Source organism: Eptatretus burgeri, chromosome 17 (assembly GCF_056783735.1).
Source record: "Eptatretus burgeri isolate ZD-2024b chromosome 17, Ebu_testis_v1, whole genome shotgun sequence".
NCBI classification, from domain to species: Eukaryota; Metazoa; Chordata; class Myxini; order Myxiniformes; family Myxinidae; genus Eptatretus; species Eptatretus burgeri.
Window position 1 is genome coordinate 31467749 of NC_140977.1, and position 25226 is coordinate 31492974.

Genomic DNA, 25226 nt, shown 5'->3' on the forward strand with positions numbered 1-25226 from the left:
CCTTTGCATAAATACACAAACCATGAGAAGGTGAAAAAAAAATCAAGCCAATGGAGGATGTATAGTGCGGCGGATATGTGAAATCGGTGTGCACTTCTGGAAAGAAGCATGAAACTTTGCCCAAGGGGGTTTTTGGGTGTGCCAATTTCAGAAATTGCGGGAACCACGATGTCACTCCAGCGGTTCCCGCCAAAAATTAAGAAATTCAAAATGGCCACCACAAAACATTTTTTCCCATTAAACGGCTCTAAGTAGCCCGATTGTCTTGATCTTGATGTCTATACCTATGTTTTTGAGGTCAAGGAATCCAATAAAACACGTGAAAACTCTTAATATGTATCTTTATTGTGAAAAAAATATTTAAAACGCCCATAGCGCAATTTCCTTCAACAGTCAACATCAAAAGTGAGTGCACCGATTGCCATCTTGGCACCAATACAATTTTTATGAGTTTAAGGGATCCAATTGTGTGTCATTCGTTCTGTTAAAGGGACACCTATGCTACACAACAAAATGACATGAACAAGTTCCAAGAATTACCACCAGGGGTTTACTATTGCTCCAGTAGCCAGGCTTAACTCTGTGCTATTCAGCCATGGAATGATCAGGTACAACACATGAGGTTCCTTTAGAATATTATGTATTTCTCAATACTGCAGGGGAACTATATGATGGAAAAACTAGGAAAACCATGTGCTAAGGGTGCAGCATATGTGTCCATTTAAAATGTTGTCAAATTACTCTAACATATCAGTCACTATGTCACTGTAGTGTTGTGTTAACATGGCCAAGATTTACTTCTTACTCTCTGTTACACTGTCCTGAGCAGAAGCACAACTGTGTACATGGCAGATTTGCTTTGACAGAAGTGCATCTTTTAGTGCATTCCTTTTTGCATCCACATTTCAACAGTTCTTGACAACCTTTGGCTGCATCTGGCAGAGTAGACCAGCATGGAGTCCATGGGGAATCATCTTTCACTCTCTCCCAGCGCCATATATCTGGTGATGGAACATTGGGCTTTCCTACAAGTGACTGTCCCCAGATATGCCCTGCCTGATAAACAGCCCTTTTCACATGCTGTTCCATGGAAAGAATCATAACTTGAAGTTGAGGACAGGTTGTGATCTATGTTATCCAGGTTTCCAGTGGTGAATAGTTTGTCTCTGAGGGTAGAAGGACAGACAATGCCCTCCTTCTCATAAATGTCTATTGCTCTATTTGCTTCCTCTGTGGACAGTTGCAAAACTCTGTCATATGATACAGACAGACCTTTCTGAAAGAGAATGTCAATCAGATCCCGTTTTTGTGTTCTATTATGAATGAGTAGGCCAAGGTACAATGGGAGAACAGTCTCACAGTCGGAGTTGTGACGTACTGCGACAGATTCTTTCCTCCCATGCTTAACAGCAATGAAGACCAATAACTGTGCAATGGATGAGGCAGCTGTGCTTACTTCATTGTCATCAATAACTTGTCCTGCATTTGAACCTCCTAAAATCATTCCGACCAGAGCAGAGAGGGACACTGGGAGATCGTCATATTGTTCATCACATAAGGAACCACTGAAGCGGTATTTTTTCTCAAGCACTTCTTTGCGAATCAGTTTTGCTACTCTCATCATCATGACGGCTTCATCATAGAGATCAAGGTTGCAGGCGTGGAGCAAGGCGTCACCAATATCGTCATTGAATGACAGTACAGTACCAAAATTGCTGTGATGAGCTTCTAGGTTTGGAATATGCTGTAGGAGTTTCTCTGCCAGTCGAGTGGAATGGATGTTTCCAGTTGTGTTACCACCTAATTTTTGAAGCCGCTCACAATACAATGCCTTGAGATCAGTAAGTTTGAAAACATGATTCTGGTCTCCTCCCAATTGACCATATTCCTCAATATAAGATACCACCTCAGCAAATGCAAGTGAGTCTGCATTGATTTGGTGACACTTTTCAATCGAATGTCTTCGTTGAGATCTATGTTTGTTATAGAATAATGTCAAGCACTTTAAGTGATATACAGCATCAATAGCGATCATATCTCCAACTGACAATTTTGCCAACAGTTTTGTATCTCGGAGTTCTGTAGCGATATTTCGGACATGAGTATCAAGGGATATTGTTTTGGCTTTGTGAAAGTCCCCTGTTGTTTCATCACAGAAAAAACAAGCTGGTCGATGACTCTCTTCTGTTTCCATTGGACATGCTGGAGTGGTTGAACTGCGAAGGTGTTTTTTCAGTGGTGACGGAACTGTATTCGAACAGGCCTTTTCTTGCAGCTTCCTGGCTCTCTCCACTTTTGTTGCATTACACAGGACGTAACATGCTTTGTGCCATTTCGCTTCATGCTCAGCCAACGTTTCTCCATGCCGTCGCCATCATCGAGTCGTGAAATGTTTATGCTCAATGGCACATGGTTCAGTTCATTAAGGGCAGATCAATTCGTAGCTAGTGTCGCATAACCTTTATGGATGGGTTTATGAGATTTCCACCATGTTCTTGACACAGAGCACAAATGTCCCAGTTTGTCGGTTGAACCGGTGCAGCGCATGCCCAAGGAGCAAGTTTAAGTCTTTTGGACATGGCAATCAGCTAGATGATCATCACCACATGGAAGTCACTGGTTTCTGAAAAATGGGAAAGATAACTTGGTGAATATACTTGAATAAATGTATTTCCAGTTCATCTCGTCACGTTTTGGTCCAGATACTTTTGATTATAATCCTGCTGACGAGAAATATCATTATCAATAATCTGTGCTTTGTATATAAACACTGAAAGAAGCTCTGAAATGTGAAATCACTGAAAGGAATTGAATCAATTAAGCATGTATAATGTGAGACATTGGAAGTCACCAATGTCATCTGAAAGTTCTGCATTAAATGATGATTGAGTAAAACAACAACATCAGATTGGATGATGAAAATTTGTGTTTTATTACATTTATTACATTTACACAATTTGCTTTGCATTTATATGACAATGGTGCATGAATAACATCAAGAATGTGCTAAATTCAAGCCTTACCAGGTTTCTGTTCTAGTGGCATGAACACAATTATTTAAGGAATTAAGGTTAGGTGCAAATCACTATGATACGTTTCAATGAAAATTAGTGTTATAACAACAATATTTTAAAATTTTCAGCATGAAGATGTAGGTTATGAGTATTCTCATGTGTTTTTATTGGATTCATTGACCTCAAAAACATAGGTATAGACATCAAGATCAAGGCAATCGGGCTACTTAGAGCCATTTTATGGGCAAAAATGTGTTTTGCAGTGGCCATTTTGAATTTCTTAATTTTTGGCGAGAACCGGTGGAGTGACGTCGTGGTTCCCGCAATTTTTGACATCAGCATACCCAACCCACTCCCCGCCCCCCCCCCCCAGGGCAAATTTTCATGCTTCTTTCCAGAAGTGCACAACTCCACCAAAAAATGCTACATATCTGCCCCACTAGTAGCCAGACACTGCAAAATATTCAGATAACACCTCAGTATGGAGATGAGTTTCACAAAGAGCAAGCAAATCTGGAGAGTTCAGTTTCATGAAAGATTGGATGGAAGAGAAATTGCCACAAATCCCTCTGATATTAGCATAGCGGATACTTAGTGGCGTCGACTTAGGTACCCTTGGTGGCAGGAACTCGAAAAATGGAGGTTTAGAATGAGTTTCATTGGATTGAATAGTCATAGTATTATAATACGTATATAGAAAAAGAAAGACAAGGGAAAAAAGGATCATTAGTTCACCAATCACATGCAAGGCCACAATGAGAGATATCAAGAGTTCAAATGAATCCCGAGTCATAGCAGAGGCACCCTGATGGCTTCAGGAAAGCAACCAGAAGTAGATGCAATGGCCACCCACCATTCATGCATGTCCATGGCAGTGTATCTACCCCGGCATTTTACACCCACTGATACATTAACCTCTCGATGCATTACCATTGAGTTTGGGATCCTGTGCTATCAAGCGGCCATGACCTGGAACATGTTTTTAGCCTGTACCCTTCAGAGTAATCAGGCTCAGGTTGTCAGACACAGGGCTCAATGTACATGAATGTAATGATAAACTAAAGTTCCTTGAAATGGAACAACCAGCCCCATGCACTGAAACAAGACAAATATAGGAAGTTTGTATCTTCACAGGGCAAAAAGGGCTGGGAGGGGTTGACTAGTCCACTTCAAGACAACAATTAGTGTCTCTACTCACATCTTTGGTTGACTGCTGACCAAGGCTAATGAGCTCAACCCACCCAGGTTTGAAATTAGAGTTGTCCCTCTTCTAGACAGATTGCCAATTAAGGCTTACGAGTGCCATCTACCCGGGTATGAGATCAGAGTTGTCCCTCTCTTTAGCAGATAGCCTTGAATGGCTAACGAGCTATACCCACCCAGAGCACCCGGTTTTAACGTGCCGGGAACTTGCCTAAACCCTCTGCCTTAAGTAAGAAACAAGGTCAGCACGAGAAGCCAGGTAGGAGGATTTGGTTAGAAGAGGCTCTTTGAGGCGCTGTGCTATATTTGGGACATTTCAGAAGAGATGGAGATGCTCAATCAACCAACCCAATCCCAAACATATTCCGTTTTACATGAAGTGTCAAAAATTCATGTTTGTAATTTGCTTTAATTTTAGTTCTCCAGCTCAAATTAGAATTGTTTATACTCAACATCCACCAGGTGGTGCAAACCAATCATACATCCAGTTTTGATTTGACGTTGATGTACGATACTCTTCACAGAGCATCAGTGCTGCCAAAGCAGTTTCCTGGCAAGAGTTATACTGGGTGATTTCCCATTGCCTTCCAAATGTTGTTTGTCCGTGCTCACTCCTTTTAAATGCTGAACATCAAGCAAGGAAGCAGCATATACCATTTTTTAAATCTTCAGTATGACTCGACCGGTTTCGAACCACCGACCGAAACCACCGATCTCCATGACGAAGAAGGCTCGAACCATTATGCCACCAAGTCTGGTTATAGATTTCCATTATTTAAGGAACAATCATCATAACTAATGGAAATTGTGGTGGCCAGCCCTATTTTAATGACTTTTCATTTGATATAAGAAGTTGAGTGTTTTTAAAAATTAATTCATTATTTATATTATATTTTTCCTTCAAAATCTCGGCTCATGGAAGAGCGTTGTGATGCAAGGTAAAGTGGCAATGAATTGACAACAAGGCAACAGGGAAAAAGTTGGACACTGATCAAGGACATGAACGAAAGGAAAGGAGTGGAGCGGGTGACATGAGATAGTGGTGCACCGGTTGCTTGATGTCCTGGAAGTAAGTGTTATAATACCGTCTAAGGAAGGTGGTTCTACATGTGGGAGAATAGGAATAAAAGAGTTGTGCTACGCAGTAAGCCTGGAATTTTGGAGTTCAGCCACAAAGGGGTTACTGCAAGAATGTGTGCATTCTGCAACTGTTGGGGAGGGCCAAAGGGCTGTGACAGAAGATGGAGTTAGACCGGAGGAGAGGCAGTAACATTGATAGACCATCAACATGTTTGCAATTTGAAAGTTGCAAGTCTTGTGCTTCTGCCTCATCATGGGAGATGTCAACATTGTTGAGTGCTATCGCCTATATATTCTGCAGAAATCACGAGAGGCAGATACAGTGTTGGCATGCGAGATTATAGTGGAGAGCAGTACTCATTGAGCTACGGACAAAGGTCTTGTGTGCTATGAGTAATTTTATATTTTCAAGGAAAGACTTGGAACGACAAAGGATGCCCAATCTGCAACTGGCTATGAAGGCCTGCTCTGCTACATGGTCGGGTTATGCAAGGTCATGGCAGATGATAAAGCCTTGAATTTCAGGAGGGTGAAACTTTTCATTGGCTAGCCATATAAATAGAGAGGTGGGAACATTTGATGATCTTTCTGGAACGACAGCACGAGTCTGTGAGATTTTCTGTGAATGAAGGAAAAGCTCCATTTATCGGAACAGCATCTAATCAATTCCATATCAGCGGAGTATAATGCAGTAGCTGTCTGCCTCTCATTGGGATTGGGGTGTACTACATGACATGATGTGGTTGTTGTCTGCAAAAAGGAAGAGAGGGTTTTCCTGGGTATCAGAGAGGTCATTTACATGGATGGGGAGCAAGAATGGGCCCAAAACATTGCCCTGGAGCACTCTGGCATCACTGGCAGAGAGAAAAGGTTTGCATTGATAGCAACTAATGCGTTTACCTTGTGAGTGGAGGAAGTCAGAAATCTAGAGACGGTATGCCACGATCTGATAATAATAATGGTTCCCTTACAAGGAACTACAATTGCAGGATGATGCCATTAGGCCCGGCATAGCCTGTGTAATGGTTGCCAACACATGACTATTTGTCTATGCTCTATCTTTTTTAATGTGAAGCATCAATCAAGGTATGCCTGATGCTGGCTTGATGGTTAGGATGGTGGGCTTGGAATCCGAGGGTCCCGAGTTCAAATCCTGCTTGAAATTGAATTGATACCATGTGAGGTTGACTCAGCCTGTCATCCTTCTGAGGTTGGCAAAATGAGTACCAGCTTGCTGGGATGATTGAGCGATTTGAGTATCCTGTGTTGGAGTGGTGACCTGTCCAGGATTGTGCCCAGGAGACTGCTTTGGCAGCACAAATGCTCTGCACAGAGAATGGTCCCAATGGATGGCTGGATCTCTTTACTCCTGCAAATATCAATGAAGGTGTTCAAGCCGAGGTGTAGGTTGTACTTCTCAGAAGTAGTTTCTTCAGTCAAAGAATGTTCAAGGTTTGGAACAGCCTCCCAACTTCCCTGGTGGAATCCACATCTGGAACACACTTTAAAAACAACTTGGACAAATCTTGGAAAAGTGAAATCCTCACCCTGCACTGACTGCCAGCATATGTTCCTTCATGTTCCATCATTGATGATGATGATGTGATGATGATGATGATGATGATGATGATGATGATGATGATTGGTAATACTTTACTGCAACATTGGACAAAGCATTTCAGAAATACTATATTGTAAGGACATTACATGTTTTTCAAACGGGACCTGTGCACCTCTTCACCCGTCGCAATACCCCAAGAAACGAATATCGAATCCCAAAAATGTTTTTGCCATGAAGAAAAAAAACGAATCGAGTTGTTGATGGTTGTATCATTAATACAATTTCACCAAAGTGGGAAATTTCAAGCACACTGTTGGCAGATTTCTTGCTGATGGTAAAATCGTTCTCACATAATTCATGAGAGTCCAGGTCACACCATCACACACACTACATTTTTTTTGTTAGTTGATAAGGAGAGGTGCAACGTTAACATCTCTGACTTCTTTTATGGATTTTAAGTGTACTGAATGCATATTGGGCTCGCTTCGGCCTTTCACAATAACTCCGCAACTATTGGGAATGCTTATTTGTGGTGGTTGCATCCCCCAACGCAAGAAGGGGCCAAATCTTCTCCACTCTTCCCTGCTGCCCGGATTAGGCGGAGCAGCGAGGTCATGGTCAGAGTGTCATTTGGTCCCCGTGGACCGGCCCACTCCCTATCATGTTACACACAAACACTGAAACACCATACATCATGCTCACACATGCATCACATATCGACAACAAATGTTCTTTCTTTTTTTCTTCTTTGAGGAGTGACCTCTCTTTGGCAGTCCTCCCCTTTCTCCTCATTCTCGCTGGACACAAAAAACAACATTCATATAGCCATCGTACAAGAAACCAAATTACATGAGAAAAACAAAACACTGACCATCCCCAACTGTGCACCAATACGCTCAGACAGACTGAAAGTCAGAGGTGGACGTCTCATCACATACATTCACAATTCAATTCGATACTCAGATATCACACAAGACACAAAAACACTTCCACCACCAGACAACACACTTGAACTTCAAGCTTTCAAAATCAAAACTGGTAACAAAGCACACAAGAACATCATAAACATTTACATACCACCAGACAAATCCCCCACTGTACCAACCAAATACTCACCACAACCACCGAAGCTTTACTCACTCCCAAACACCATCATCGGAGGGGGCTTCAATGCCAAAGACACGGCATGGTCACCCACCAACCCATCACGAACCAAACTCCCGAGGTCAAACCATTGCCACACATCTAAATTCGTTATTTATATTGAATGATCCAGACTAACCCACATCCACACACACACACACACACACACACACACACACACACACACACACACACACACACACACACACACACACACACACACACACACACACACACACACACACACACACACACACACACACACACACACACACACACACACACACACACACACACACTACATCAAGCTGGTTACAATAACTCGTCAACAAACATAACATTCTGTTCCCCATTACTTTGCACCACAACCACATGGAGATCAGTGTAACAACTCCCTTCAGATCACCTATGTGTCATCATTACCATAAACATACTGATTGACCTCAACACAAACAAAAATAAAATATTCACCATTTACAAAAAACTGATGTGGGATAACTTTGTGCATGACACTGAGCAAGAATTCCAACAACTCAACAATAATGACATCACCAACATTGACATCCACATCAATCGGTTCAATATGATTATCACAACGACAATGACAAAATACATTCCAAAGGGCAATTTCAAAAAAATACAACCCCAACTACACACTACATATCGCACACCTCACCAAACGAGACAACTTAAAACACAACACACAAACACCCAAAGCACAAGACATAGTAGAAAGGACTTAAACACTAAACACAAAGATCAACAACAAAATAATAGTGGAAAAACAAAACAAAAATGGCACTCCTTTATACGCACAAGATGAGATCACTCAACCAATACGAACAACTTGTACAAAACTACAAACAGCATCATTAACTCCAACAGTGGCATAACACCCTCACAATCAGCCATAACTACCACCGACAACATACCATCAGAGAAACAACAAATTAACATCCTCATGGACCATGATGCAAACACGTCATATAGAACCCAGAAAAAAGGAAGGAAGTATTGCGAGACATAAACTAAGCTGCCAACGCGACACCACCATCACGCCATTCACGCCAACACAAACAACAATAATCAAAAATATCAACAACTCACAGGTTTCCGGCCCTGACAACATTTCCAATTTACATTTAAAACGTTGTGGACGACACGGAGTATCAGCCCCCACAATTTCTCCTTACAACACTCAAGAATTCCCTAAATTTGGAAATTTGGTAAAATCATTACCATCCTCACACCAAACAAAGATCCCACCAGGGGCAGCATCCTACAGACCTATCACATTACTATGCACACCCTCCAATATTACAGAATGCATCATACTGACACAAACCCTCACATCCCACTCATACACCCAACATGGATTTAGACTAAACCACTCCACCACCACTGTCCTCACAAATCCTCACACAAAACACCTTTGTAGGCTTCAACAGTAGAAAACCACCAAAACGAACTATTCGCACCACAATAGACAGCAGAAAAGCATTTGACACACTCCCATAGCTCTTATTCACAAACAAAATACCCAACACAAAAATGCACAACACCACCAAACGCTGGCTTGCCAATTACCTATCATGCAGACAGTCATTCGTAATTTTTCACGGAAAGTTATCACACAAACAATACTTTCCTAATGGAGTCCCTCAAGGCTCAGTCCTCTCCCCTGCACTCTATAATCTGTTCATCCATGATATTGCACAACCACCCGAAGACATACAAATGGTCTCGAACACGGACAATATAATCAATACCTCCACCCAAAGTAAATCAACGCCGTCACAGTGCAACTTCAACACTTCCTCAACGCCCCACAAACCTGGCTCACCATCAACAGACTGAAAGTAGCCCCCTCAAAATCAACAGTCACTCTTTTAACAAATTACACCAAGGAACATAGTGCTGCACCACACATCACACTGAACAACATGCCCATCCCACACACATACCAAACATAAATACTCAGCATCACTTTTAACACATCCATGTCATTCTCAGATCATGTCACAAACGTTAAAAAAAACATGCACTCCCAGGCTGAAAACACTTAGGACACTCACCGACTTCGGACACCACAAAGAAACAACACTAATATACAAACAGTACATTAGATCAGTCATTAACGATACCAGCTTCCCTGAAAATATGTGAGATTTCCCTGAAAATATCTGTTGTTCTTACTCTGCTCCAATTGGTTCATCTGCCCATGTGCTTGTCAAAGTAGACATCTCTCTGGCTGTTGTTAGAGAACCACCTCAGCACCGCCGAGTCTGGCGTTTCACTCAGGCTGACTGAAAGGGCTTCAAGCAGCCATCAAACTTCTAGGCTGGTTTCCCATCTCTACTTTCCCCGACATCAACTCGTCCTGAGAATTTCAATCCTGACAAATCTCACACTCTCATGATGTCTCTCCTAAAGGACCGTCAGAAGAACCCCCCGCCCCCTCCCAACTACTTTCTCAACAATACTCTGGAAGATGTCCTTTCTTTCAGCTTCTGGGCCTCACCATCTGCCATGATATATCCTGGGAAAGCCACATTTCTAAACTGGCCTCCAATGCCAGTCACCTACTTGGAATCCTCCACCGTGCAAAGTCCTTCCTTGGCACACCTGAGCTCCTGACCACGTACAAAGCTTTCGGCCACAGCCTGATAGAGTACTACTCTACCCCTCTGGGCTGGTGCTCCTGCCTCTCATCTTTCTCGGCTTCACACTGTGGAAACAAAGGCATTTAGGATCATTGGTATCTTCTGCCAAGAGGCTGAGTCTTTGGGTTTCTCACTCTCTCACCACAGGCAGATCAGTGGTCTTTCTGTCTTCTTCCGTCTCTCTGCGATATGTCCCCCGCATATTTCCTCAGGGCACTCAAGGTCTGCCAGCAACCCCCTTCTGGTAAAACTACCAAATTAACAAATCACTGCTCAACTTCACTCTTTTATGCCTCTTTTTCCGTCCTTGGGAACACATTCCCACACTCTCTTCAATCCCACTCTTCCCTCCAGGTCTTCAAAACAGCTGTTCACCACCATCTCCTATCTTCCCCCATCCAAAACCATGATCTTTTTTACTCCCGTTCATCCACCCCAAACGCATCTCCTTCAAATTCCCTGCTTTCCTTCCCGAAAGTTCCCTGTCGTGTAAGGACCTGAAAGTCCCTGTAATGTCCATCTTGTTTTACCCGTGTTCCCCGCCCCATCCCTCTCCCTTCCACAGATTTCCAAATGTCTCTGTTCCCCACTGTTTTGTGCTTCCCTCTCCCACCCCTCTTGTCTCCTGCTCCCCTTGTTTTACGTTCTGTGTGTTAGCTTTTATACGAGCCTCGACCATGTATACATTTTTTAAAAGCTCATCTTGGGCCACCAGCCTATCAAACACACATCTCAACACTCTACAGACCATGCAGAACAAAGTCCTTTGCTTCATCACACGTTGCACATTGTGATGATTGAACAACACCCATCGAGCACCGACACACCGAAGTAAAAATTCTAAAAATCAAAGACCACTTGGACATGAGAGAAGCACAGTTCCTTGCAATGGCAAATGTCAACCATAATCACCCTTGCCACAACATGTGCAACCACCCATAGGCCCCAAGACACATTAAAACAACACCACAAAGATACTGCAGTGACATCTTCCTAAACATCCTCCCAATGAACAACAGAATCTATAAAAAAAAAAAAACATGTCCGCACCCACATCACCATGAATGCAATCAACAAACCAGGCTCAAACACTATCCTGGGCAGTGAACCCCCACCCATCCATGACGCAGACCAACTACTCTCCAGGTCCGATCGTGTTCACATTGCATGCCTCCCATTGTGGACACCACCCACAGCTATTACACGACAAACACAGACACGCAGACACCACTGACGACATCTTACAACCTCTGCCAGGCACACAATAAAACACATTATGGAAGACTGCATGATCCTGGCCATACTTAGACAAGAGCACAACATCATAGATGTGAGGGATCTCCGGGTCGCTCCTGGGAGATCGATCGGCTAACTCCGTGCCGCGGGCCTGTTCGAGCAGAACTGACCATGGCAACAACAAAAACAACAACAATAACTCTGAAGCACATTCATCCTGAAATATCTTTTGGAGAATAACTTACTGAAGGAAAGAAAGACGTACTGTGAAGGTATTTATTCACCTTGCATGTCGATCTGCCGAACTCATCTTAACCAGATGGAACTGAGCGGCCATGACGAATGGCGATGAGCACTAGTAAATGGAGAAGCAGGAATTTGAAATTTGGACGAAATATTGTGGCCGAAACAATGAGCTAATCTTTTTATTTCATTGGAGAAATTCGCTGATCATCCGAACTGCCTGAAGGCAATCTGCTGCATTCAAAGAATCTGCTATTCATCCGAACAATGGCCTACTCTTTGAGAAGCATCTTGGACCTGCTCTTACAAGCAGCTCATTGTCTCCTCGATAAGGGGAGCCTCCTCCTTCATGATACAAACAAAGACAGGCGGTGGAATTCTTCGATGCAGCCGATCGTTTTCTCAGCTCCTGCCTCTGCCCATTGTTTCCGTTGTGATATTTTTCGTGGCAACTCTCCCCATGTGTGGCAAAACCCCTGAGATTTTCACTCAGAGTCTCTGTTCGGTGTCGGGGTGTCGTTGGGGGTGTTTTCATTCACATCCTTATTCATAATGTGACATCGTGATGTTTGCTTTGGCACATACTGCCTGCTGGCAAATTCATGCTTCTGAAATTTTTCCAAGATCTACGATACATCTGGAATTGTCCTTCCACCTGGAATGTGTAAACGAGTACAAAGAAAAGTACATTTTTCTACCCTTATTCTGTGTGCACCATCGTATGCCTGGCTCTACTCTCTGTAACATTTTGTGCAAATTCGATTCAGAGTTTACTGATGTTATGAAATATGCTCTGACTTCAGTACACGTTTAACGACTTCCGCATTCAAAAACATTAACCGCATGTTTAATCTATGGAGCAGCTTGAAGCTCCTTCATATTTCGGGTTACCACCAGGATATGCAAATGGCCTTTTGCATTTACTTGGACAGCTTTGTGGACCCATGATTTATACATTGAGCAGTGCTCATGTAAAAAGGCCTTGCTTTAAAGTAATGCAGTTCTGAGATGATGTTGTTTTTTTTGTTTTTTAAGCTAGCAAATACAACTGATGGGAATTTTGAGAGGGGCAGGGAGAGAATGGTGGGGGGTAGGGTGGGGGTGGAGAGAGAGAGAGAGAATGGAGCACAGGGGGAGAGAAGGGAGGGAAGGGAAAGAGGATGGAGGGGAGAGAGAAAGGAGAGAGGGTATGGAAAGAAAGAAAGGATGGAGTCGGGAGTGAAGAGGGGTGGGGTGGCTATGTGGGTGGGAGTGAGGGGGAGGCGAGGAGGTGGTGTGCAAGAGGGGAGAAAACATCGCCTCACCACATATTGCTATACACTCTGGGAGAGGGTGGGAGCGAGGAGGATTGGGGAGAGAGGAGGGGAGGGGGAAGGGGAGAGAGGAAGGGAGGGGTTGGGAGGGGTAGGAGTGTTCTGGACTGGCGTTTGGGAGGGGGACTTGAGTGGGAAGTGGGGAGGGGTTCTGGACTTGCATATGGTGGTGGGATTTGAGGAGAAGGGTGGGGGGGGGGAGGATGGTTCAATCTGCCGGCATTAGTACAGGATTAAATTAAATGGGTTACGTTAAAATAGCATGTTCAAATGAGTCATACTAAACACCACCCGCACACCGCTCAGACACCACCTGGAGACGTCCGTGGGGGGTGAAGGGGAGTGGGGCATTGCGAGGAGGTAAGCATGAGAAGAAGGGAAGGAAGGTCGTTTTCCTTAAATCTTCGAAAAAGCCGCGCCAGTGTTCATGCCTTTATTTAAGTTCTGCACATATTTTACAACTAAAATGCAATAAGCTCCAAAATATCTTCAAAAATTTCAAAATTGGAAACTGGAATTGAACCTAGCAGCAGTTCTGACTGCTAAAAAAAAGTGTTAATTTGTCCAATTCACACATTCTTTGACACTCCTTACTCTCCTCGACCTCTGGAGAGTTATATAGTGATGGAGGGGAAATGGGAGGAGGTTATCATGAGGGGAAGGGAAGGAAGCATGAGGGGAAGGGAAGGCAGCGTGAGGGGAAGGGATGGCAGCATACTGTGGCGATATGTAACGATATTAATATCATGAAAGCAGATCACAGAAAAAGGTGAAAATGTGATCTCGTGTGAAGAAAACCCAATTTAACAACACTTTCAGCGGGCAAACCGGATGACACGAACTATGTGCGTCATACCGCGATTGACTGTAGGGTGCTTGCCAAGTGGATTAAGCACTCAAGCAAGCACTCCAACAAAACGGTTGATAAAGAACGGCAGGCTTGGCAAGCGATTAGCGATTAGTCATAATCAGCACCACCTGGAGACGCCTGGAGTGTCAAACAATGACCGAATTGGACAAATTAACACTTTATGTTTCACAGTCAGAACTGCTGCAAAGGTCAATTCCACAGTTAAAATTTTGAAATTTGGCTCAGGTTCAGAAATTCTCAAGCTTATCGCATGTGTGGAAATTAAATATAGGTATGAACACTGGCATCTCCGGGCGTTTATAAGCATTGCAATGTATACAATGATTTGTAGGTATGAAGATCAGCGATGTATACAGTGATGCATAGGTATGAAGCTTCATCATACAGAAACCGACCTGTTCCAAGGAAAGGCATTTTTGAGCTGAACGGACAATATGGCCGATTAAGACCCCCAACCTGAGCGAGCCGAATGCAGGCTGTCCAAAAGTAAGGCTGTACTCGTTTTGCTGTAAATGATCTTCAAAAGGGGTGATTAAATTGACCCAAACACCCAGTTTTCATTCAGGCACTCCCATGGAGCTGCCTTAGTATGCATGCAAAGCTTCAGGTTGCTGGGTTTCATGGTTTTGGAATTATTGAGAACACACACACATTTATTATTTTAGATGTATTTTTGGATGTACTTTCTTCCTGGATTGAGAAATTGAATTTGATTTGAATAACTACATAAAACCTCTTCAACTCTCCCTTTCTTGTTTTCCATCTACACCCATTTCCTATCAGGAGGTGAAGGCAAAGCGTGTCACAAAGAGCAGCTTCATGGACAACGTTTACATATGAGTGTCCCAAAAAGTTCCATCCATGATGGTAAACTGTTCACGAGTCACCTGACACCTTCCACCAGCTCACTATCTGTGTCGCTGTCAATGCGGGACTTTCAGAATGACGTATGAATGAAATGAGCAGGGCACTTTTAAAACGCCATTGCTAGTATGAAATCTGTGAATCAAATTGTCTTTTCAACAAAATTTTCAGCATTTCGATGAAAGAGTGGCTATTTCAAGATGATTAACCATAATTGTTGTCCCTGAACGAAAATCAGACTCACAGAACTATAGGACCATGAGAAATATCCACGGAAGAGAGGAGTTGGTTCATAACATTTCCTGTTAATACAATTAGCCAGTGGTGGCACTGGATATAACACACACATGAACAGATGCTTCTCCTTTCACCAATAGATGCAAAAATCGAGCATAATTTATTTTGTGGCCCTGGAACCAAACAAAAATACATACTTGTAACAGCACTCACAGCCAATACAACTCCCACTCCCAGCCCCCATACCCTCCGCCCACCATGCCTCCCAAACATGATTAATAGTAAATATCATTTTAAACTTACCCTGTGCATGGAGAAGCCTCAAATATAACCTTCCCATCGGTGTTAAAAGGCAGAAAGGTTTAGTTAGACCTTGTTAGACCGCACCATCTTCAGCCTTTCATGGCACACATCGCTGGAGGTTTTTGTGTTACGGCCTGTCACATATCAACTCTTTGGACGATTTGATCAGGAAGTTCTCCAACTGTTTTGTTGTGCAGAGACACAATCCTTTCTCACAGGAATGCTTAGGCCGAAGTCACATTTGCTCTACGGCGAGGATACGGCGGCCGTATGCCCTCTGATTGACAGAAACGTGCGGCGGCCGCAGAGTTTCTGCGGTGGCCTCAGGGTGGCCCTACGCCATTTGGCTATCTTTTACAGGCCGTAGGGGTCGCCGTGGAATTATAACGCGGTTATAACTTTTTTCATTTCTACGTTCTCCGTAGCAATTCGACAAGCCCAAAAAAAAAACTGGTAAAAAAACAAAAAAAAAACATGAACCCACTCATTACCGTCCGTCTAGCCGCACGTTCGCCTTAGGGCCCCCCTGCGGTCGCCTTGCGGGCACCTTGAGCCTACCTTGCGTCTGCCTTGAAAATTCTATGGCCGCCGCAGGGCCCCCTTAAGGTCACCGAAAATGTGGGGTTGCCGTATGGTCTTTGATTTGATGTCGCACGGTCTCCACAATTTATAAATACGTCGTGCGGCTCCCCGAAAAATAAAAACATATGTGACTGCTATATTGTGTGACCGTGGAAATACTGCGGCCGCCCTATAATTGCTAGTGGCCGTAGATTTTGGAGACCCCACGGCCGCCGTGGCAAATGTGACTTAGGCCTTACAAGCACTTATGGCTTCTTGGAAAGATTCTTCAGTCGTTTCATTCTCCAATCCTTATCTGGGAGGCGTGAAAGATGTTGAAGGCTACCCCGATTTACTTTGTTACTTGGAGTTTCTGTGCATGCTCGCCGAGCAATCAGTGGAGAAATACATAATATTTAAAGTCCCATCTTGCCTTTTTTGCATTTCTTGCCCAGTGTTTATGTCATGCAATTAGAAACTGAAAGCAAAGTTCACTTACATTTACAAAGTGCAAATACGAGTTCCCTTATAAGGAACCTCAACACAATAGGCCATAAGGCCCATCAAAGCCTGCGCAATGGCTACCAACCTCAGGTTGTTCAACCATGCTCTACAAGTCTTTGGTATGACTTGGCCGAGGTTAAAACCACCGACCTCCCAGAAACAGAGCGGACTCTCTCACCATTATACAACCGAATCTAGTTAAACATGACTTTATGGGTATGTTTGCCAGATTCAGATTCATTGCCACAAAACTTTTGCAGTTGGGGGAGAAAGGAACATGAAAATTGAAAAACAAGTCACTCATTGAAAAAGGATAATGCAATAGCAAGAAGCCAACAAACCATTGCCCTTTCAAATCTCCCTTAAGCCTATACTCCTCTCACATCGTGTGTCAGGTCAGGTTAGATCTGTGACCTGCTACAGGTACCATGTAAACCTGTACTAACCTGTTCCATGGTCGGGTTGTCGGCGACTAAACCGTCTCCCCCACCAGGTTTTCTGGTGAGGAGGGTGTTTGGATATGGACACCCAGTAGGATTAAAAACAAAACCTGTCAAAAGGCGGAGGAGCTCCTTGTGAGCCAACGGCCATCCATATCTAGTGCCCAACTGTGTCTGCGGACGTCCTCCTGCAGTTGGGTTACTTTTTATTAGGAGGTTGGTGGAAGGATTTTCACTCCCGCCACCGTAAAACCCTTCATTCCGCAAAACACAAAAACGCAAAGAAATCTGAAAACGCACTCCGTGGGAGTACCTCCTGTGCAGCTTCCCTTCGCAGGGCAGCTCACCGGATGATGGGATTGGGGCAAAGCCTTTGGGACCCCCAATCTTTGATGAAAGGAGGGAAACCATGGGGTAACATCCCTGGGTCAGATTGCGGGAGAGTGTGTCAGAGTCGTGCTGAGCTGTCCTCCACCAGATGACGGTCTCCTTGGGTTAACCTGAGGCGGTCCCTTTGGGTGGGTGCCTGGAATGTCCTATCCCTAAGAGAGGATGATCACCTGTCTCTGTTATCATCTGAGCTCAAGCGTTTGGACATCAGTATTGCAGCACTCTCTGAGGTTCGGAGACCAGATTGCGGCGAGATAATGGTGGGTGGTTACACCTACTATTGGTCTGGTCGCTCTGATGATTATCATACTCAAGAAGTTGCTGGAGCTGTGTCCAATAAGCTCACCCCAATGATAATTGAGGTAACACCGGTCAACGAGCGTATTATGAGACTAAGGATTCGTCACTCCTTAGGTGTCATTTCCCTGGTCTCTGTCTATGCTCCGACTGAGGCGAGTGATCTCACCGTGAAGGATGCATTCTACGCCATGCTGGAGTATGTGGCTGATCAGTGCTCCAGATGAGATACACTTCTAGTCTTGGGGAATTTCAATGCATCGACTGGAACTGATAGGGATGGTTATGAAACATGTGTTGGTCCCCATGGGTCAGGAACTATGAATCAGAATAGCACGAAGTTCCTTGACTTTGCAAGAAGTCATGGACTTAGGGTGGCTGGTTCATGGTTTCAGCGCCCACAAGCTCATCGCTGGACTTGGTATTCCAACGCTGGCAGTGTGGCAAAGGAGATTGACAATGTCCTCGTTGACAGTCGCCGGACGATGATCCAGACCTGCAGGGTCTACCGGAGTGCTCAGTTCCTCAATATTGACCACCGGCTTGTTGTAGAAACTCCAAAGCTGCACCTTAAATCCTGGAGAATGGTACCATCCCAGCCTTGGCTGGATGTTGGCAAGCTCAAGGATGAGAGAGTAGCTGAGGCATTTGCAAACAGGCTGAGTAGACATTTGGGGTGTCTGGGTGCTTTTGGGGGTCCTGAAGAGTTGTGGAGTGCCTTTAAGACCACCGTCCTTGATGTTGCTGGTGGATGTCTTGGAACTCACCACAGGGAAAAGAAAAATTTTGTCTCTCAAGGGACACTGGATACCATTGACCAGAGTCGCAGGGCCAGGCTGAATGGCAGAGCTGAGCTGTTCAGGGAGCTGAGGCGTAAAACTGTACGTGCACTAAGGGTGGACAAGGAGGCCTATGTGCGAGGAATCTGTGAGGGGGTAGAGCATCACCTGTGGACAGGTGATTCTCGTCCCGCTTACAGGGGAATTCGCACATTGAGTTCATCCAAGCCCATCCCTCAAAGCACTGCAGTTCGAGCAGAAAGTGGTAAGCTCTTGACAGAGGAGTCTGAAGTGAAGGCCCGCTGGGCCGGTTACTTTGAGCGGTTGTACCAGGCTGATCCCCCAGCTGTCGAGTTGGATGTCAAGGGTGTTACATTCTCTGTTGCTGACCCTTCAATCAACTGTGGTCCACCTTCTCTTGTGGAAACACGGGCTGCGGTGAACCGGTTGAAACAGGGTAAAGCTCCAGGGATCTGTGGCATCCATGCTGAACTTCTCAAGGCTGGTGGAAATGCTGCACTCGTGTCGTTGCATGCAGTTTTGTGCTCTGCCTGGAACACAGGCATCACCCCAACTGATTGGAAGAGGGGCCTTGTTGTCCCTCTCTGGAAAGGGAAGGGTGATCGCCAAGACTGCAACAACTACTGAGTGGTGATGCTGCTCTCAGTGCCGGGCAAGGTCTTTGCTCGGATAATTCTTGATAGGGTTCGCCACCATCTGCTTGAGCACCAGCGTCCAGAGCAGTCAGGCTTTACACCAAAGAGGTATTGACTGTATCCTTGCTCTTCGTGTCCTCACCGAACGCAGACGAGAGTTTCGGCATGGGCTGCTTGCAGCCGATGTTGATCTCTGTAAAGCATTCGATTCAGTGAATCGGGATGTCCTCTGGAGGATTCTTGGTCTTCGTGGGGTGCCATCAAAACTGATCGATCTGATGTCTGAACTCTACTCTGGTACTGAGAGTGCTGTGAAGTGTGGTGGTAACATCTCCGACTTATTTCCAGTTGTTACTGGAGTTCGTCAGGGGTGTGTACTGGCCCCCACACTTTTCAGCACTTATATGGACTGGATTTTATGGAGGATGTCGGAAAGATCAAGCTGCAGTGCATCGTTTGGGAATGTCAAGATCTCGGACCTTGATTTCGCAGATGATGCAGTCATCTTCGCGGAGACTTTAGATATCCTTTTGGGGGCCCTCGAGGTGCTGAATGAGGAGTCGGAGCCGCTGGCATTACGGGTTTCTTGGGTCAAAACTAATATCCAGTCTTTCAATGACATCTTGGATGCTGCTGGCCTGTCTGTGTCTGTTTGTGGTGAGGATGTTGAGGTTGTGGAGAGATTCACTTACCTTGGCAGTGATATTCATGTCTCCGCAGGTTGTGAGTCAGAGGTCAATAGATGTCTGGGTCGGGCCTGGGGAGTCATGGATTCACTGTATCATGGGTGTGGGGCTGCCAGTACCTGTGCAGGAGGACGAAAGTCCGAGTCTTCAGGTCCTTGGTGTTTCCAGTCTTGCTCTATGGATGCGAGACTTGGACTCTGACCAAGGATCTGAGATGGAGACTTAATTCCTTTGGTACCAGGTCTCTTCGGAGAATCCTTGGCTATCGCTGGTCAGATTTTGCGTCCAACGAGCGGTTGCTGAGACTCGGATGAGATTTGTTACCTGCATGGTCCATGAGGGTCAGTTGTGGCTGTATGGACATGTGGCTCGTTTTCCTAAAGCTGATCCTGCTCACCAGATTCTCTCAGCGAGGGAGTCTCGTGGGTGGAGGAGGCCAATGGGCCGACCACATGCCTCGTGGTTGCAGCAGGTTGACCAGCATCTCAAGGAGATGGGGATGGGCCTGGCATCTGCCTGGGGGAAGGCCAGACGGAGGCCCCTGGAGTACCAGCGGAAAGTGGACGCAGCGACGCGCTGTTGTGGCACATGCTCCCTGACCTGACCTGACTTCTAGTTGAGGGGATCATTGTTTGTCCTTTTTTATATAAAGTAGTTATGTTGCTGGATTTCCAAACAGATAGAATGTGACTGACCAAAAATGATAGTGGGCAGAGAGAGGATGTGAAAGAGATGAAGAGTAGGCTTTTATGGACGCGTGAGTTGAAGCCATCCGGTCAAGTTGCATAGTCAGAGTCGAGGGTTGAAAGAACCTTCTCTACCTTCACAGGTGCAAAAGTCAGAATCCAGGAACAGTTGGTTATGGCAGGGAAGGATGGGTACTGAGAGTGAGGGGTTGGGGACACATGATTTGGAAGCAAACACAGATTTGAGACATTCAGTGTTCTTACAAGCGGAGTCGGCTGTGGTATCATTTGAAGAGAGTGAAAGAATGGAAGGGGAGCATGCACCAGAAGCAGAAAGTGGACGCAGTGACGCGCTGTTCTGGCACATGTTCCCATACCTGACCTGACCTCTCACATCCATCCTATAACAATATTTTTTCTCCTCTTTTACCTTCTACCTCCTCCCTTCCGTCTTTTATGAAAAAAGTCCAAAAAAACCCATAATACTTATCGGAACTATAGTTGTTAGGCTGCATCCTCTTGTGTCGTGATGGTAGCAGTGCAAGGTAGATGGGCATTCTTACCTTTTCTGCAGTAAATTAGTTGTGGTTACACAACACAGATGATCTCTCCATTCGGTGGTCTGCCCAAGGGTAGGTTCATGTGCTGCAAAGCACTCATGGTGTGGTTTGCCATTGTCTTCCCAGCAGTAATAGTCAGGGCAGGGATTTGTAATTTGGCCAGTGTGCCAGAAACAGTAGCCTATGTTTAGCAAAAGACACCATGGGATCTTAAACCTACAACAGTAAACAATGTTGGCAGACAGGTCTCTGGCTTGGCTTCCCATTTGACTGAAGGTGCAATGATTGATGCAATGCCCTGCCTGTAAATCACCAATACGCCAGTTTGTAATTGGCTCAGCAAACAAACCCAGACAAGAGACATCAAACGTGAGTGTGCAACCGTTGAGCTTTCCTGCTAACCCACAATACGGACATCATGTGCCAAATGGCCTTATGTTGTGACTGTTTCCCAGTATTGTTAGGCTGCCTTGCTTTTCTTAATTTTAAGGTAGCTGCCCAGATTTGTCAACCAGCATGGTGTCGATTTAATGGGTTTCTTAGTCACTCCCTGCATTTTGCCTTCTAGCAGTACCATCTTTTGTCCAATGTCTCTATCCTTAGATGATGTTAAAGTCCAGGTTGGAAGCTCTGGTACTACGCCGAGAGCAATCCATGCCTGGCTCATCTCCTAATGGTGAGGCCATTGAGCTGTCTCCCACAACAATCTCTCCTCATCGCAAAGGATGTCCTGGATGCAAGGTGATCCTTATCAAGCCTATATTTCACTCATGTTTGACTAAAAGTAGGATGGAATTGTAAGCTAGCAACCATGTAAATCATACTGAGCTTAAAAATGATGGGATCAGAAGCAACTTACAGACATTGATTATTTTCACACTTAAAATATTCTAAACATTTAAAGGAACAATCATTGTATTTTAATTTTGAACTTCCATATCTGATCATATACTCATTGATCCCTTTGTATTCGGATATGCCAAAGTATGGTGAGGAGGGGGGTACACTAATAGGTATGGGGATATGCCAAAAGTACACCAATATTTAACAATTGGTTCAAGTACACTAATATTTACCAATTGGGTGAGGCAATTGGTTCACTTTGTCTGTCTGTATGCCTGGTGTTGGCTTAATGGTTAAGGTAGTGGGCTTGGGATCCTAGGGTCCTGAGTTCAAATCCCGCTCAGCTGTTGAATTAACACCAGGTGGGGTTGACTCTGCCTGTCATCCTTCCGAGGTCGGCAAAAATGAGTGCCAGCATGCTGGTATACTGTGTCGGAGTGGCGACCCGTCCAGGATTGTTCCCAATAGCCAAGGAGACTGCTTCGGCGGCACCAACGCTCTGCACAGAGTATGGTCCTAATGGATGGATGGATGTCTGTCTGTCCGTTTCCAAATATCAGTTTATGAGCGAAAACAACTTCATTTCAATTGAATGTTACATTTTGAACACGAATCAGGACATGAATCGGAAAACAAACCTGTAGTTTAGCAGTAAGTTGGCTCTGAATTTGTCTCCATCGCGCATATGAAGAGAAGAGTGAGATAATTTTCTTCGTCTGTCCACCTGTCTGGCAGTCAAACAAAATTAAAAATCATTCCAAACTGGAAACTTACTGTTTTTAGCAACATCATAAAGGACACAAACAACAGGCATGAAGGACAAATGTAACGTGCTAAATAAGGTAGTGTAAACGATGCTGCAACAACAGTGGTAAACTTCTGAGATTCTTTTTTTTTCGGCAACCTTTAAAATCTTTATTTTATTTAAATATAATTATTTAATTGAACATTGTGGAACACAAATTGCCTTCTTGACATTTTCAAAAACCCGTTTATTCGCAGCACTTGACAAAATATTATGGCATTTTACATAATCTCGACCAATCATATTTGTTACTCACAGACACCACTCATATCAGTTTTTTTCTCAAGACATTGTGTGTGTGTGTGTGTGTGTGTGTGTGTGTGTGTGTGTGTGTGTGTGTGTGTGTGTGTGTGTGTGTGTGTGTGTGTATGTGTGTGTATGTGTGTGTATGTGTATGTGTGTATGTGTGTGTGTATGTGTGTGTGTGTGTATGTGTGTATGTGTGTGTGTGTGTGTGTGTGTGTGTGTGTGTGTGTGTGTGTGTATGTGTGTGTGTGTGTGTGTGTGTGTGTGTGTCAGTGCTGGAGTGAAGTTCACTTGGACCGAGCTTGAGTCCTTGGCATTCTGAGTCCTGTGCTGAAAGTATATTGTAAAGTGGCAAAAATAGCGAATTTATTTGTGCTTATATATTATGTAAATGAATATAATAAAATATCAAAGCCGACTAACAGTGTAACTTGTTACTTGCATCAAGATCTTATACCATATCATGGCCATCTTACTCGAGTTTGCTCAAAAACCTACATAATAATAAAGGATAAAAATTTTAAATTGTAAGAGTGCAATTCCTGATGTCTTGATACAGTGTAAGGCCTTGTGAGGCCTTTTTAAAATCAATGAATTAATTTAATTTAACCATATAAACATTCGGGTATGGACGCTTTTGACATATAGAAATTAAACGCACATGTCAACTTTATATCTAGGGGTTAAATATTTGATTAAAAATGAAAGTTTAATGAGAAAGAAGAGAAATTTTGTTGTAATTTATCGAAAAAAAATTGACGTCATTTTAAGGGCTTTATAGTCAACAAACATTACATTTTTAGTAATAAGAGAGATGGGCATATATAGTGCTACGGCTGTGGAAATTCGCAGAGCACCATATAGGTCCTGAGATCAGTTATGTCGATAAGTCTGTGTTCAGATAGATTTCCCCACCGATGTCTAAAGGATTTATTCGTGTACCCGGGCTGTGAATCTTTAGTTAGCCGTTTTTCTTTTGCTATCGTTAATTTGGACCAACTGCTCACAACAACCACCTCCACCACCAACATCGCCCTCATCAACCGCTTCACAACAACCACCTCCACCACCAACACCTTCTCCAGAACCGCCTTCATCGTAACCACCTTCACCACAACCGCATTTCCACCTCGGCACCCGGTTTCGAGAAGCCTGGCATTCATCGGGGGAGAACGGACGACGGCCCCACCCCCCCCCCCCAACGACAGACCCTGCGAGAGGATTGGAAAAGCGAGACCAGCTGTGAAAAAGGCAAAGAATGAGAAAGGCCCCGATTCAGCGAGGAAAATGCCCTTCTTCTGGAAGTTTGTCGTGCGTGCTGGAAGAGGGGGGCGGAAGGGAGGGGCAAGGCACCGTGGAGATAAAAGGGCACGCTGAACGCAAGTGAGTGTGTGTGGAGGAGAGGAGAGAGTGGGGTGTCGGAGTTGTGGGCAGTTGTGTGGAGCCGTGCTGTGAGCTGAATCAGCCTAGAGTCTGGGGTCTCTGCAGTCGGTGAGGAGCTGGAGAGAGAGGAACACAATGGAGCCAAGGCGCACGGCCTGCCGGACCGTGCCTAACCATGGGTCACGGGAGAGGGGACATCGAGGGTCACCCTGGCGAGTCACCACGAGAGACAAGGGAGCCAGCCCGGTCTCTCGGAGCCTTTGCGGTCTACACGGCTCCGTGTTTATAAAGACCCCAAGAGGTCAAGTCTACCCCTAGTCTGTCCTGGGGTTTTTCCTTGTTTCTTTGCGTGATCGTTGTGGCGCCATGTCTTTAAGTAAAACTGTTAAGTGTGTACATAATAGATAGACGGTAGTAGCTCTTTTGCATTGCTCGTGGTTTGTCCCTTACATGTTACAAAATTGCATGCGCGCTTTTGTTTTGCCTTTGTCGATTGCAAACTGCATGCATGTCTTGCCTTGCCTGATTACATGACTGCATGACTGCATATGTGCCGCTTATTCAATGAATGTGCTTGTTTAAATGTTAACCCGTTCGTTGCGTCCTTCTTCCCTTAATTGAGCTGCCATTCTGCGTTCGGAATATAGTTGATTTTTAAA

General features: G+C 44.5%; 1 protein-coding gene across 2 annotated transcripts in view; it reads left to right on the forward strand.

Annotated features, from left to right (window-relative positions):
- The window catches only part of PID1 (phosphotyrosine interaction domain containing 1), a 66415-nt gene that overhangs the window by 9990 nt on the left and 31199 nt on the right, over window positions 1-25226 (forward strand). Inside the window, exons 2-3 of one of the 2 annotated variants that reach the window (XM_085862940.1) lie at window positions 15111-15194; window positions 21894-22031. In XM_085862940.1, coding sequence (XP_085719066.1) covers window positions 15189-15194; window positions 21894-22031 — 144 coding nt within the window. In that variant the 5' untranslated portion in view covers window positions 15111-15188. The remainder of the gene's footprint in view (window positions 1-15110; window positions 15195-21893; window positions 22032-25226) is intronic. The other variant, XM_085862941.1, reaches the window with a different exon arrangement.